The sequence below is a fragment of the Pleurodeles waltl genome, chromosome 4_2 (assembly GCF_031143425.1).
Source record: "Pleurodeles waltl isolate 20211129_DDA chromosome 4_2, aPleWal1.hap1.20221129, whole genome shotgun sequence".
Lineage (NCBI taxonomy): Eukaryota > Metazoa > Chordata > Amphibia > Caudata > Salamandridae > Pleurodeles > Pleurodeles waltl.
This window is the reverse complement of record NC_090443.1, coordinates 605,434,943-605,451,305: the sequence shown is the minus strand read 5'-3', so window position 1 is coordinate 605,451,305 and position 16,363 is coordinate 605,434,943. Positions and strand designations below refer to the sequence as shown.

The 16,363-nt window shown below is 47.5% G+C and overlaps 1 protein-coding gene across 3 annotated transcripts in view; it reads right to left on the bottom strand.

The window, feature by feature from the left end:
- The window catches only part of AGL (amylo-alpha-1, 6-glucosidase, 4-alpha-glucanotransferase), a 419,432-nt gene that overhangs the window by 124,313 nt on the left and 278,756 nt on the right, over positions 1–16,363 (bottom strand). For all 3 annotated transcript variants that reach the window (XM_069232148.1, XM_069232150.1, XM_069232149.1), the window contains exon 25: positions 13,483–13,585. In XM_069232148.1, coding sequence (XP_069088249.1) covers positions 13,483–13,585 — 103 coding nt within the window. The remainder of the gene's footprint in view (positions 1–13,482; positions 13,586–16,363) is intronic.

Here is a 16,363-nt window from a genome sequence, read left to right as displayed (position 1 = left end):
CTCTGAGTGGCCAGTGCCACCAGGTGACGTCAGAGACTCCTTGTGATAGGCTCCTTCAGGTGTTGCTAGCCTATCCTCTCTCCTAGGTAGCCAAACCCTCTTTTCTGGCTATTTAGGGTCTCTGTCTCTGGGGAAACTTTAGATAACGAATGCAAGAGCTCATCCGAGTTCCTCTGCATCTCTCTCTTCACCTTCTGCCAAGGAATCGACTGCTGACCGCGCTGGAAGCCTGCAAACCTGCAACATAGTAGCAAAGACGACTACTGCAACTCTGTAACGCTGATCCTGCCGCCTTCTCGACTGTTTTCCTGCTTGTGCATGCTGTGGGGGTAGTCTGCCTCCTCTCTGCACCAGAAGCTCCGAAGAAATCTCCCGTGGGTCGACGGAATCTTCCCCCTGCAACCGCAGGCACCAAAAAGCTGCATTACCGGTCCCTTGGGTCTCCTCTCAGCACGACGAGCGAGGTCCCTCGACTCCAGCGACTCTGTCCAAGTGACCCCCACAGTCCAGTGACTCTTCAGTCCAAGTTTGGTGGAGGTAAGTCCTTGCCTCACCTCGCTGGGCTGCATTGCTGGGAACCGCGACTTTTGCAGCTACTCCGGCCCCTGTGCACTTCCGGCGGAAATCCTTTGTGCACAGCCAAGCCTGGGTCCACGGCACTCTAACCTGCATTGCACGACGTTCTAAGTTGGTCTCCGGCAACGTGGGACTCCTTTGTGCGACTTCGGGTGAGCACCGTTTCACGCATCCTCGTAGTGCCTGTTTCTGGCACTTCTCCGGGTGCTACCTGCTTCAGAGAGGGCTCCTTGTCTTGCTCGACGTCTCCTCTCTCTGCTGGTCCAATTTGCGACCTCCTGGTCCCTCCTGGGCCTCAGCAGCGTCCAAAAACGCTAACCGCACGATTTGCAGCTAGCAAGGCTTGTTGGCGTTCTTTCGGCGGGAAAACACTTCTGCACGACTCTCCACGGCTAGAGGGATCCGTCCCCCAAAGGGGAAGTCTCTAGCCCTTTTCGTTCCTGCAGAAACCTCAGCTTCTTCTGTCCAGTAGAAGCTTCTTTGCACCCGCAGCTGGCATTTCCTGGGCATTTGCCCATCTCCGACTTGCTTGTGACTTTTGGACTTGGTCCCCTTGTTCCACAGGTACCCTAGATTGGAAATCCACAGTTGTTGCATTGTTGGTTTGTGTCTTTCCTGCATTATTCCTCTAACACGACTTCTTTGTCCTTAGGGGAACTTTAGTGCACTTTGCACTCACTTTTCAGGGTCTTGGGGAGGGTTATTTTTCTAACTCTCCCTATTTTCTAATAGTCCCAGCGACCCTCTACAAGGTCACATAGGTTTGGGGTCCATTCGTGGTTCGCATTCCACTTTTGGAGTATATGGTTTGTGTTGCCCCTATCCCTATGTTTCCCCATTGCATCCTATTGTAACTATATATTGTTTGCACTGTTTTCTAAGACTATACTGCATATTTTTGCTATTGTGTATATATATCTTGTGTATATTTCCTATCCTCTCACTGAGGGTACACTCTAAGATACTTTGGCATATTGTCATAAAAATAAAGTACCTTTATTTTTAGTATAACTGTGTATTGTGTTTTCTTATGATATTGTGCATATGACACTAGGTGGTACTGTAGTAGCTTCACACGTCTCCTAGTTCAGCCTAAGCTGCTCTGCTAAGCTACCATTATCTATCAGCCTAAGCTGCTAGACACCCTATACACTAATAAGGGATAACTGGGCCTGGTGCAAGGTGCAAGTACCCCTTGGTACTCACTACAAGCCAGTCCAGCCTCCTACACAAAGGTAATGAGATGTAGCCTGGCCTCAAATGAGGGTTAAACTGAGGATGAAAGGCATCAGTTAAAGAAGGAAGAGAGCACACCAGGAGAAACCAAAAGGTCTAAAAGTGTGCAGGAGGGACCCAGAAGCATCCAGAATAACAGTGGCATTGCATAAACCCTAAGGTTTTAAGGAGATCCTTAAGGGATACTGCAATATTCGGAAAATTCCAAGCATACCTCCTATAGATACAGCCACTGAGGATTGTACTAATCCAGTTTAGAGCACTTCCAGAGCTATCTCCTACCATACCTTAACTAAATTACAGACAATTACAGTGCGATCTGGTGTTGACAGGATGTTTGCAAGAGATTGAAAGTGCTTACAGAGTTTTGTTGGATCTCTACTAAATTACACATTTATCCTACAGTTAATAAGACAGCAATGGAGAGTCCCTCCAGGCGTAACTCTCTAAGCTTCTAATTTTTATTGGTTTTGTGGCTGATAAAAGCAATGCCAAGTGCCTCTGGTGGAGGAAAAGTATTATGAGGAACTGCCTTCTTATCCAGAGTCAACAATGATATTTCTCTTTGTTAATATATTTTCTATAGGTGTTCATTACCATACTGTTTCAGTCTCCAACTGATGGGCTTTTTCCCATGGCACTGAAAGAGCAGTTACCATCTGCCACTAAACGTGCTACAAGTTGGGACAAAAAATACATTATTTTGATATTACAGTTTCACAATAATGTCTAAAACATCTATATAGTTGAGGGGGCTTGGCCTGACAAGATGACAGAACTGATGGTCATGCCGAGGTTCTCGCGGCCTACTATCAATATTCTGCAGAAGACTAATCAACAAGCTTTATAATCAAGCATTACTACTTGTTATATGATGCCAAGTAGCAGGTGCAATGGATCCTGGGTAAATAAAGAGTGGCGATGGGATTGACAGATTGAAAGACTGAGGGAAGGGGAGCCCTCTTCCCCTTGAGGCTGAGAAAGACAGGTGGTTGGGGAAGAGGGGCCTGAGGCTTGTAGCAGAACAGCAAGGAGTAAAATAAGTCCAGTGAGATGGGCATGGGGTGTAAATCCCTCTCAACATCCACACCTGCAACGGAGCAAAGAAAAGAGGCTTGCCGAGCACTGCCAGTGGTGAATCTACGATGACAGGTCTAAGAAAGGAGTTGTGAAAGCAAGCTGGTTTAGACGGTCTTAGAGATGGTTGTGGTGAGTCTGACACAGCCAACACTCACACCAGGGAGGGAGAACAGCGCAAGGCCCATATGGAAAGTAAAAGCAGAGACAATGCAATGGGAGACAGCCCTTTGGGAAGAACTCCAGTCTCAATGGGAGAATGGACTGCAGCCCCACGTCCCTTTCTTCCATTCTCCTCTGACAGAATGCCCTTTACAGTGGTACAGTGGTGGGGAGAGGGCATGGGATGTGGCCAAAATAGGCACTCTAGGCTCCTTTGTGAACAGACACTGCAGGGCTGACAGAGAACCTCAACCAGCGACATGCAAAATGTACATGCATATGATCTAAGAATTGGATGAAACTGTGCAGGTGCAGGCCGAGGAAATGCTGGCCCATGACGTGCAAGAAGTGGCAAAGCACAAAGGGGAACGCATGGAAACAAGATCACCAGAAGGGACAAATGACGTGGGCTGTGACTTAGCGCAGCTGGAAGATCTGGAGGGCCAAATCTACCAGATCTGGTATGGCAGGACCCAATGCTTAACAAGCAACAATGGGGAAAGGGAAAATGAGCAAGCATTCTCAAAACAGCGTAGTACACCAATACACACAACAATCGGGTTTGACGTGACTAACTCACAAACTATTCAAGGCAAACATGAGAAAGATGTTTGAGAGAGTGTAGTTTCTGCAAAGTGAAATGAAACATCAACAAGAACAAGTCAGGTCGCATCCTTGTGGGCACTCTCTCTAAAAATGCATGCTATTTCACAGAGAGAAATTAAAAGTCATCCGGAGGACAAATGGAGGAGGGCACAGCATCATGGAAATCAACCAAAATGGAGGATGGAGAGATGGGAGATGGTGCTTTGGCTCAATAAGTGATGAAGAAAAACGGACATTGAAAAACACAAAGGAGTTGACACAGGAAGCAGAGCAGAAAAGAGTCATGGACAAAGGATGAGCACTACCTGGTGCATTCATGTCGGAGGGCAGCAGTGATGATCAAAAGGCTGTTATGGGCCAAGACTAACCATCAGGGTAGCTGGATCTGGTTAACAGAAGGAACGAGGAGGTCAATACTTCCAAATGGAATATCACTTAGGGTGGTAGAGGTATGGGGGAAACTTTGTCAGAGCAAATGTAAAGAATATGGACTCAAAAACCGATTGATTAAACAAATGTCACCATTTCATTTCTTCAAAAAGTTGAATTGCACATTATATTGGTGAAGGTCATGTCATGCATTGGGGGTAGTCAGTTCAAGGCCCACTGCATTATGCTGTAGGCTTGTGGTACTTCTTTGCTACACATGAAATTTAAGGGAGGGGGCGTGGCTAGCCCAGCAAGATGGCGGATTCATAGTCGCACATTTGCGCTCTAAACTAAACTATAATCCTGGCTACCATTGACAGAGGGGGCCCATCGACCCCGATACGACTGAGCAAGCATTACCGTAGCTATGGATTGCTTGGGGACCCGAGCGGAGACGATTGCCGGAGATGGAGGGGGTGAGGCTAAATAAACCGGGCCTGCATGATGGCAGTAGTTGGGCCGGACACAAGCAACGGAGCAGGTGCCTGTGAGGTTGGTGCCAGTGTTGGGGCTAGTCAGATGTCCTGCTGTCCGACTTCCTGGGCAAAGCAGGTGGAACCCAGAAAGCCGCAACTACTGTGCCTATCGGAGGATGCCAGCTGGCTTGCACCCAAGACTTTGGAATGGCCCGGCCTCCATGTTGTGTCTCCTAGAAGCTGATGGCCTCATTTGGTGACCTGAGGAGGTAGGGATCAACCGGTGGGCCTTAAACTACTGCCTGTCTGCAGGGTCCCTTGGCTCAGCTGCTGACTGCGGGGCACATTACTGGAGTGTAGGCAATTAGGCCTGGAGACTGCTGGCGCCCAACTTAGCCCAGCTGGCAGGAACTTACATGTCATCCCCGCGCTCTTGGGATGAAAGGGGGAGATAGCGGCTTTAAACTGGGGTCACCAGAGGACTCAACAGCGCTTGACCCCTAGGAAGTGGGTGAACATTTGTGCCCCCTGGAGTGTTGTGCTGCTGCCCCTGCACAGCACAGGGGAGGACTAGCTTGATTCTGTGATTGTTGCCTCGGACATTTGGAAACCTGGCGCAAGTAGCTACAGTTGCTAGGGGTCCTGGCTGATTAAATAGAGAGGGGCTAGATGCTGATTGACTTCCTCCCATGTCCAGCTTTGGAATGCCCTTTAATGACACACATTGACAGACAGTCGGGCCGGAGAAGCAGACTGGGTAGGGGAGCTGGCAGCTTTGGAAAGATTGCGGACAGTCAAACCCAGTGGTCTACTTAACTGAAACCTCTGGCCTGAGCGCAGGCACTGCAATGTGGTGACTTTTCTGCACTGTGAAGACTGGTGACATCAACCAAAGTAACGCAATAACCTCACTCCAGGTGTCAGCCTTACTGAACCTTTTTATTTTCTCTGGACGATATACTGGCCTAATTTCCCTCTTGCATCTTATTGGTGAGACTACCTTCGCCACTGCCCCGCAAGAGCAACACGAGATAAACATGGGGAAATCCCAAACCAAGCAACCTGGAACCCAGGCGGAGGTGACAGAAGCTGCACCAACCGCAGGGAGCGAACTAATAGATCTTGAGAGAATGGCCCCTCCGATGCAGGCTCAATTTGATAATATCCTGGTCGCTATTAGACATGAAAAAGGCACTCCAACAAGACATTAGGGAGGTTAAGGTGAAGTTGGGACTGTTACGAGCGGAGCATCACAAATTGGCAGAAGGTGAAAGTCACTGAGTTAGGGCTTGAGGAGCCACACCCGACATAACTGGACCTTGCCCATCAAGTTGAGGCCTTAACGGACAGGGTGCGCATGCTGGAGCACTAGACTGAAGATGTTGAAGGCTGCAATCGGCGGAATAGCCTCCGCATAGTGGGCCTCTGAAAAGGTACAGAAGGGAACAACATGGTAACTTACCTTGAACACTGGATGAAGACAGATATTGCCCTGGACCGGCTGACACCCTTCTTTGCCATTGACACTGTCCAAAGAGTGCCTGCTAGGCCAACGGGCCCCTGGCCGGCCACCATGGCTGATGATGGCCAGGCTACTCCATTTCTGTGACAGAGACACACTACTTCAAAAAGAGAGAACAAATGGCCTTTACGCTGTTGACAACAGAAAAGTATCACTGTTCCCCAATTATACGGCTGCGGTGCAGTCCAAGAGAGCCTCTTATGTAGAAGTGAAGAAAGGGCTTGGGGAGGAGGGGCTTCAGTACTCCCTAACATTCCCATCCAAACTGAAGGTCATGCTAGATGTGAAAACTCACTTCTGTGAAGACCGACAGACGGTGTGGAGCTGGTTTGACAGTTATAAATCGGGATCACTTCCAGCGGATTCAAGATGCAAAGGGGAACAAAATAAACTTAGACCGAGGAAACGGCCCCACAGAGCCAGGAACAAGAGTCTTCCACAGAGACCAACTGGGGAGGAGGTGAAATGGGAGCGGGAGGAGGTGAAACGGAAGCGAGAGGAGGCCTTGCAGGCAGCGACTGAACTAGCAACATGATCTGGTTCAGGGTCGGCATTAGAGCACACATCAAACAAAAACTCCACAGACACTGGTTCAGAAGTCTCAGTCCGGGCTGAAAGTGACTTGCTAGTGGTGACGCCGCAGGTGGCTGATGAGTTCGCCTAACACTTTATCGACCCTCCTGTTGGGCTGACCTCTTGAGGACCTGTATGGGGCACAGGTGCAGCTGGAATGCTAAAAATGAATAGAATTTCAGTCACTGGTGCCGCCCAACATCAAGAGGACAGCACACAACGTTGCAAGATCTTTTGCACAGTAACTGAGGGTGTCTGGACCATGGTCTGAGTGGGGAGGGTCCCCCCAAAGTGCAAAATGATGGAGATGGACACTGTATGAAAATGGCTCCCTGTTGCAGTTACCCCCCACTTTTTGCCTGATATTGATGCTGACTTGACTGAGAAGTGTGCTGGGACCCTGCTAACCAGGCCCCAGCACCAGTGTTCATTTACCTAAAATGTACCATTGGTTCCACAATTGGCACACCCCTGGCACACAGATAAGTCCCTTGTAAAAAGTACCAGTGGTACCAAGGGCCCTGTGACCAGGGAAGGTCCCTAAGGGCTGCAGCATATGTTGTGCCACCCTATGGGACCCCTCACCTAACACATGCACACTGCTATTGCAGATTGTGTGTGTTGGTGGGAAGAAAAAGGCAAAGTCGACATGGCATCTCCCTCAGGATGCCATGCCCACAAAATACTGCCTGTGGCATAGGTAAATCACCCCTCTAGCAGGCCTTATAGCCCTAAGGCAGGGTGCACTATACCACAGGTGAGGGCATAGCTGCAGGAGCAATATGCCCCTACAGTGTCTAAGTCTATTCTTAGACATTGTAAGTACAGTGTGGCCATATTAAGTATATGGTCTGGGAGTTTGTCAAAAACGAACTCCACAGCTCCATAATGGCTACACTGAATACTGGGAAGTTTGGTATCAAACTTCTCAGAATAATAAACCCACACTGATGCCAGTGTTGGATTTATTAAAAAATGCACACAGAGGGCATCTTAGAGATGTCCCCTGTATTTTACCCAATCCTTCAGTGCAGGACTGACTGGTCTGTGCCAGCCTGCTGCTGAGAGACAAGTTTCTGACCCCCTGGGGTGAGAGCCTTTGTGCTCTCTGAGGCCAAAAACAAAGCCTGCACTGGGTGGAGATGCTTAACACCTCCCCCCTGCAGGAACTGTAACACCTAGCAGTGAGCCTTAAAGGCTCAAACTTCGTGTTACAATGTCCCAGGGCACTCCAGCTAGTGGAGATGCCCGCCCCCTGGACACAGCCCCCACTTTTGGCGGCAAGTCCAGGGGAGATAATGAGAAAAACAAGGAGGAGTCACCCACCAGTCATGACAGCCCCTAAGGTGCCCTGAGCTGAGGTGACCCCTGCCTTTAGAAATCCTCCATCTTGGTTTTGGAGGATTCCCCCAATAGGATTAGGGATGTGCCCCCCTCCCTTCAGGGAGGAGGCACAACGAGGGTGTAGACACCTTCAAGGACAGTAGCCATTTGGTACTGCCCTCCCAGACCTAAACACACCCCTACATTTAGTATTTAGGGGCACCCAAGAACCCAGGAAATCAGATTCCTACAACCTGAAGAAAGAAGGACTGCTGACCTACAAGCCTGCAGAGAAGGAGGAAGACGACTACTGATTTGGCCCCAGCCCTACCGGCCTGTCTCCAACTTCGAAAACCTGCTTCAGCGATGCACCCGACAGGGACCAGCAACCTCTGAAGCCTCAGAGGACTGCCCTGGACTACAGACCAAGAAACTCCTGTGAACAGCGGACCTGTTCAAAAATGAAGCAACTTTCAAAGACTGCACGTTTCCTGTCGGAAGCGCGAGACTTCACACTCTGCACCCGACGCCCCCGGCTCGAGATCCAGAGAACAAACACCACAGGGAGGACTCCCCGGCGACTGCGAGCCCGTGAGTAACCAGAGACGACCCCCATGAGCCCCCACAATGACGCCTGCAGAGAGAATCCAGAGGCGCCCCCTGACTGCGACTGCCTGTAACAAGGGACCCGACGCCTGGAACGAACACGGCACCAGCAGCCCCCAGGACCTGAAGGAACTGAACTTCAGTGCAAGAGCGACCCCCAGGAGACCCTCTGCCTAGCCCAGGTGGTGGCTGTCCCGAGAATCACCCCCGAGCCTGCAACGCTAGAGTGACCCCCGGGTCTCTCTATTGTTTTCAACCTAAAACCCGACGCCTGCTTTGCTCACTGCACCCGGCCGCCCCTGTGTCGCTGAGGGTGTACTTTGGGTGCCTTCTCGTGTCCCCCGCGGTGCTCTACAAAACCCCTCTGGTCTGCCCCCGAGGACGCAAGTACTTACCTGCTGGCAGACTGGAACCGGAGCACCCCTGTTCCCCATAGGCGCCTATGTGTTTTGGGCACCTCTTTGACCTCTGCACCTGACCGGCCCTGAGCTGCTGGTGTGGTAACTTTGGGGTTGCCTTGAACCCCCAACGGTGGGCTGCCTATGCCCCAAACTTGAGACTTGTAAGTGTTTTACTTACCTTCAAAACTAACCTTTACTTACCTCCTCCGGGAACTGTTGATTTTTGCACAGTGTCCACTTTGAAAATAGCTTTTTGCCATTTTTACAACGACTGTATGTGATATTGCTTTCATTCAACGTTCCTAAAGTATCTAAGTGAAGTACCTTACATTTAAAGTACTAACTGTAAATCTTGAACCTGTGGTTCTTAAAATAAACTAAGAAAATATAGTTTTCAATATATAAACCTATTGGCCTGGAGTAAGTCTTTGAGGGTGTGTTCCTCATTTATTGCCTGTGTGTGTACAACAAATGCTTAACACGACCCTCTGATAAGCCTACTGCTCGACCACACTACCACAAAATAGAGCATTGGAATTATCTGCTTTTGCCACTATCTTACCTCTAAGGGGAACCCTTGGACTCTGTGCACACTATTTCTTACTTTGAAATAGTATATACAGAGCATACTTCCTACAGACACCCCCTCAGCGAACCTGTGGTTTAAGGGCTGGAGGGGACTCCTGTCCTTTGTGCCATACTTATCGCACCCTCCCACTTGATCCCTTCCAGGAGTCTAGTGAAGCATCAACTATGATTCCAACTGTTGATTACTGTAAGTTTGGGCAGCCGGCCATTGCAGTGCAGCCCTTGGTATGGGGAGTTTTACTGTTGGGAAGTATGTTGTTGTTTTTCTCTGTGGAGTGCCTGGATGTTACATATTACCGACATACCACTGTGACAGCTGGATCAACAGGGTAGATCTGTAGGACCTGGAATGTTCGGGGGGAAGGGATCTGTGAACAATAGACACAATATACACAGGTATTTGATTTGCAGGGGTGTCCAGGTTGCTATGCTATAGGAGACCCATCTTACGGGAGTTGAAGTAGAGAGACTTCAGCTTAGGTGCAAGGTCAATTATATGCCACTGCTCATTCTGCCTACCCACAAGGTGCATCGATATGGGTTAGAGCCGGGTCCCCATTTGCAGCAAGTGGTGCTAGAAGATCCCTGTTACAAGGAAACGCTGCACACAGCCATCATAGAGTATTTCACTGTAAATCAGGGCACAAGGTCATCCACATTTACAGAGAAGGAGGCCTTTAAGGTGGTGGTCCGGGGTCACTGCATAGGGCAAACAGTGGTTTTCAGTATGAAACTTAGGGCAGAATTACACACACTGGATGCCACATATTACCCACTAGATAATATACTGGGAATAGACTCTAATACCCCTAGGCTCCTCCTAGATAAAAAAGTGCCCTGCAACACCATACTTGAAAGATTGAGATGTCATGACTACAAAATCTACACAGCCAAAACTCAGGACACAAAAGGCAAGTCAGGATGGCTACTGGGGCTTGGCTTTATCCGTTCAAAATTGTGTGGCACCCCAATCACACACCATACGATGGCTACGGGTGCCCACATTAATTCCACGGGACAAATCAATGATGAGTTTCACAATTATTACACAACATTATACAGCAGCCCAGAGACTCTCCCAGATGCACACAAGATGAATTTCTGTACTGTCTCTACCCCAGACACGGACATACGAGGCATCACGTAACATTAGGGGTCCTGTGATGGCTCAGGAGATTTGTCAAGCTATTGACAACATGGCCACAGATAAAACCCTGGGCCAGATGGGCTCCCACTGGAGTTCTATAAAAGCTATGTGGGCCTCCTGGCCCCACGACTGGCGACCCTCTACTCTGAGTCACTGAAGATGACTACCTCCCGGACACAATGCAGAGCACGACGGTCATTTCCCTCCCCAAGACCACGACCACTTCCCCCCCTTCCCCTGTCAAGGTATACCACACCCTCTCCATGCTCAACACAGATTTCAAAATACTGAGTAAACTATTAGCGAGCAGATTTCTCCCTCACATGCAGACCTTAGTCCACGAAGACCAGAATGGCTTCATACTACATCGTGACACCTCTCTCAACCTCATGAGGCTCTATCATATACTCTAACAACCAGGGGTCCAGGTCTCACCAGACATGATGCTCATGTCATAAAGAACTCAAAAACGCCTTCAACTCATTAAGATGGGACAACCAAATGAAGGTAATGCGCCAGATGGAAATGGGGGAAGAATGGATACAATTGGTCTCTCTCGTATATGCTGGACCGACTGCACGGTTCAAGACTGGGAATGTCATCTCCACTGTCTACGGAGTTTTTAGAGAAACACTGCAGGGGTGCCCACTGTGACCTCCTCCTGTATCTGGCAAATGGTTTGTGGACCCAAGGGGTGATGCACTGATTGAAGACCTTTAGAGATCTCTCCGGCTTAAAGGTCAACCGGACCAAGACATGCCTGTTTCCATGTGTCCAAGGAGCCCCCAGACTGCTTGATCTCCCCACAGGCCTTATCTGTTCACCTGCGACTTTTAAATATCTGGGCACACAAGTCATGTGACACATGATGAACGATCTGCGGAAGGGTAACCTGAGGCGAGCACTACGTCCCCTCCGATCCAATCTCCAAAATGGAGTTGCTGCCAAAAATGCTATATTTTTTCACAAACCTCCCAATTAGAATCCCTGTGGCGTGGTTCTGGAAGTTGGATGACCCTCCTTCGTGAACTAATATGGGATGGTAACCGCAACAGAGTGTCACTGATAGTGCTGAGACTCCCTCCTGCAAGCGGTGGCCTCGGCATCCCAGACTTTCAATTATATTACATGGCGGCGCAACTGCAGTGTGTGGCTAAGTGGCTTGATGGCACCCACAGAGGCACAATAGACCTTCTTGGTTTAGCGCAGAACCAGGAACAACTGCTGGCTAGACTATTGCACACTGACTTAATCAAGCACATGTCTTGCTGCAAGTGGCTTTGTACAGCTGGTGCTGTAGTAACGACAGGACGCAGAAGGCACAACTCCCCCCCACGGCTCTGCCATTTGTAGGGTGGCCTCATGGTACCCCGGTCAGCTGCTTTGCCCCAGCTCAGCTGTGTAGTTGGATGGAAGCTGGAGTGGTGACGGTGGGAGACTGTTTTTTACTGGGCACCTTTCTATCACTGGATGACTTGACAGAACAGTATGCTCTACAATATGGCCAATTCTTGCAATATGAGGCACTGGTGAGGACAGATGTGAATCTATGTGACGGGGCAGAGAGGAACCTTCACAACATGCAGTACTTCAACTCCTGCTCACACTAGGCTCGGCACGTCGTCAGGTGACATGGCTCTATCAATTCTTACTAGAGATGGGATAGAGACCACAGGCATCAATCAGGGCCAGATGGGAAGGCACGTTGGGCCAAGAGGTAAGCATTAGGAACTTGGATTGGACCCGCCTACCCGCATAGAATCTCCTGAAACACGAGACTCAAGTACATGTAATTTAACATTTTGCACATGACACACCTCACACAGACTGCAAGTGATATATGGCAAAAAGCCTAGAGAAAGCCCCTGATGCAGCTTACCAGATGCAGACGTTGGCCACATGATGTGGAAGTGACCGACTCTACAGGTCTCCTGGAACAAGGTGCTGCCCTTCCTTCATAAGACTCTGGGGCGCACCCTCCCCTGCACCCTAGAAATATGTTTCCATAAAGGGTTTTCCAGACCCAGGATGCACAATACTGGTACTAGATTTTTAGACCTTGCCCTCGCCTTAGCTAGGTGTAGAATCACGCAAATCTGGAAGTCTGGGGCGAGACTGTTGGCGGAGGTCTGGACTAGAGATGTCACCTGGTGGACCGGGGAAGAGGAGAGCGTCCTGCGGCGGGAGGTTGCTCATGGACTCAGGAGATGTCCCATAGCAGAACTGAGGGCTAAGGTACTTGAGAGCTGGGAGCACACAGAGGGGGACACGGGGTCAGAGCAGAACGAGAATGATGAAGAGGGAGAAGACACTGTCAATCACAGAGCAGGCACGGATGGGCTGTACATTAGGATGCACTAGACGGGGCTCAACAGAACTTGAAGACAATCTGGGAAACTGGGCTTCAAACAGCAGTGATATTTAGGGGACATACCATGAAGCATTTCTAATGGGCAAATTATACCACTTCTGACATCAATGGTACTACTGAAGGCTTATGGCAATGGACAATTCATTTGATGATTGGTTGTGGCAGGGTAGATCCCACTTCTACTTCACTGAATGGAAGTGGGGGGCTGGAACAAGGGTAATGGTCTCAATACACAGCTCTTGCTTATGCCAATTAAAACTTATAGTTACAGAACATTGTTTTTCCAGCACAGTTGTGGTGTTGTAGATGTCGAACATGCAAAAAAATAAAAAAGTATTCCAAAAAACTGTTCAATTTAAATATTTAGTGTGCTAACATCATTCCATTTTTCAGTGGCCACTAAATAATAACAGAACACCTTTTATTTACACATTCATAATATTTTCTACCTGGCCTCGATATGACGTCCTGTGATGAGCATCAGGCCTCTCAGCGCTATAAAAGTGTCTCTTCCCCAAGAGCGAAAAATACCAGCTGAGAAATGAGGCAATCCTATTCGAAAATGAAGCAAGAAAAAGCTATTTATTCATACAGCAGTCCATACAATGAAACAATTAGTAAAATTCGAAGAATAACACATTTTTGATGTTTAACAACAAAAGTTAAAAATTGAATGATTTGCAGATTTCAGTTTAAAGAAAGCAACCACAAATCTTTTGTCAACTCAACTAAACCAAATACAACTACATCGGCACCAGAGCTCATTAAATCTAATTCACCAGAAACACATATTTAACATATTGTTCAAGCATACCGGCTGCAAAGACTGTATAGGAGGGAGCCTGTTTTAAACTGTCACTGATGTCTATGTAAAATGTATTTTCCTAAGAACATGGATTGAACCTTTCCCTTTGCTGACTTAATGAGTGACCACATATCCTATCTCCTGTTCTTAGAAACTTCAGGTATCATGACAAATCCTTTAGGGATTCCCTTTGATACTTAAAAGGTGTAACACTTTCCATCAATGATCCTGTAGGATAATATTTTATAAATGACTGCTGAACTAGTAATCAGCATGACTGAACTTGCACACTATCTGCATAGCCTTCCAAAAGTTCAACTATACATCTTGCAAAGAAAGCTGTAACAATAGCTGGGGTGGAGAGAAATGCTCTTAAATAACTAGGGGCCTGATTTAGATCTCGATGTATCGAATACTCTAAAAGTGACAGATATCCCGTCCGCCGTATTACGATCTCCATAGGATATATAAATATCGTAATACGACAGAGGGAATATCCGTCCCGTTTGTGATGGAGTATTCCCCTCCGCCAAGATCTAAATCAGGCCCTTGGTCTCATTTTGTGGGGCTGTACAGAGTAAGATCTATCTTCTCAGAGAAAAATTCTGTTTTCTTCTGCCGCCCTTCTTCCATTGGTTTTGCAGATGTGCAGGGATTCATTGTATGCAATTCTGTGAGCACACGATGTCTGTCTTATTGTTTATGGGACCACATGACTCATGTCTCGGCATATAAGAAGAGGCATTTCAGCTTTTTTAAACTATTTAATTTTCTCCTGGCACGTGGAGATGTTAAAACTGCTCCATTATGGCAACCATTTCCGATCAACATTGTAGGTACACAGGACATGTCGGCTGGGGGTTCTTAGTCAGCTGTCAATGTTTTATGTCTAAGCAACCCCGGCATTTGTATAGTGCTATATAAGCAAGAGTATTTGTCATTTTTTCTTCCTTGTTAGATACGTCATCTCATGCAGTTTATACAATGGCTCCTTACAGCGAGTGGACATCTTCACCGGCTCACCAGGGTGAGCGTATACAGTGCATTCCCCATCTTTATGGGTATTTTGGATGGCCATTTTAGTCTTTTTCTGTCACGATAAGCATTCCATGCCACAGAGACCGTACCATCTTTATCTCCCCCAGTCGGTGCAGTGTACACCGGGGCCCGAAAAGTAGAGTCCATTCTGTGTTCCCTTGGGTTTTTGTCCCCCTAGCAGTATTTCTGTATATTGTACGGACCTTTAGATATTACCTCTAGGACTCAGGATTACTTAATATCTCCAGCTGTCTCATGAGTAAAAATTATCGCTAATTAGGGAATCTGAAACTAGGAGTAGGTAGTAAAACACCGTATTATGCTGTGACTTCCTGAGAGAGCATGAGATACGTTTTGATGTCTCTCACATATGAAACTGTGAACTCCTGGATACTAGGGCAGGGAATAGTTATAGTCCTCTTTCTTAGTTTGTGTAAGGTGAACATCATAGTGCTGTATGTCCCTAAAACCAGCCTTTAGGGACTATCCACTGAGCTTGCCAGCACAGCTGAGATGTTTTTATTCATGAGGAACCTAGTGTGGGCTGTGCAACAGAGACAGTCATAGAGCTGTTCTAGTGCATATTATGCTAAAACATTCCCTATGGGAGAGCTATGGGTGTTTTGCACAAGTCCGTCTCTTTTATAGGTTAAGTAATTGTTGTTATGCTCGTTTTTATTGCCTTTTTCAATGTAACTCTTTTCTGGTCTCTTTTCTATTGCACTATAAGGCGAGAAGACCTTATGAGTTTTCTGGTATTGGGGGCCTGCATGTAGCATTTGATATCCAGGTGTATTTTCTCCCCCATACGATTCACACACTACATGGAGATCTGACCTTGTGATATTCTAAGGAATGGAGACTACTTGTCACACCTAGAATATTGGCTTACTAAGGCTATGTGTTATTACCTATAAACTGGGTGGTTAGTATGAGTTGCAACCTCCACATGGCGGTGTACTTATTCATCACACAATGTTTCCAGTGCCTAATCTATATATGTACAAATGCGAGCTAGTTTTTTTTTCACTTGTCTATCTTTTTGATGATTGTCCTGTCACACCATGGTTCTGATACTTTATTGGCTATTAATCCCAATAAACTATAGGTCTACGAAGAATGTTAATTGGTCTGCATTTCTCATTTTTTGTTTTATTTATTTTTCAAATAGTGTTTTGGGGCCCATTTGGGGAACTGTCCCGTAGTGTTCAACTAATGTTTTTTTTTTTTATTATTCCAGCCCTCTGAAGTTACCTGTTTTTGGCTTATCCAGTCCACCACTTCCTGCTGGTAAAGAGCAACTGCGCCCTGAATATATATATAATGAAGAATGTTTCGATACTTATGAAGTTATTGAGTGCTGTTTGAGATAAACATACTGTTTGTGGTAAACAAACTGAGTGTATCAAATATTTGACTGCCTGGCTATAATAGGCTACGAAGAGAACAGCTGTACTATCAATGTGTTTGTGACTCTAAGGTACCTG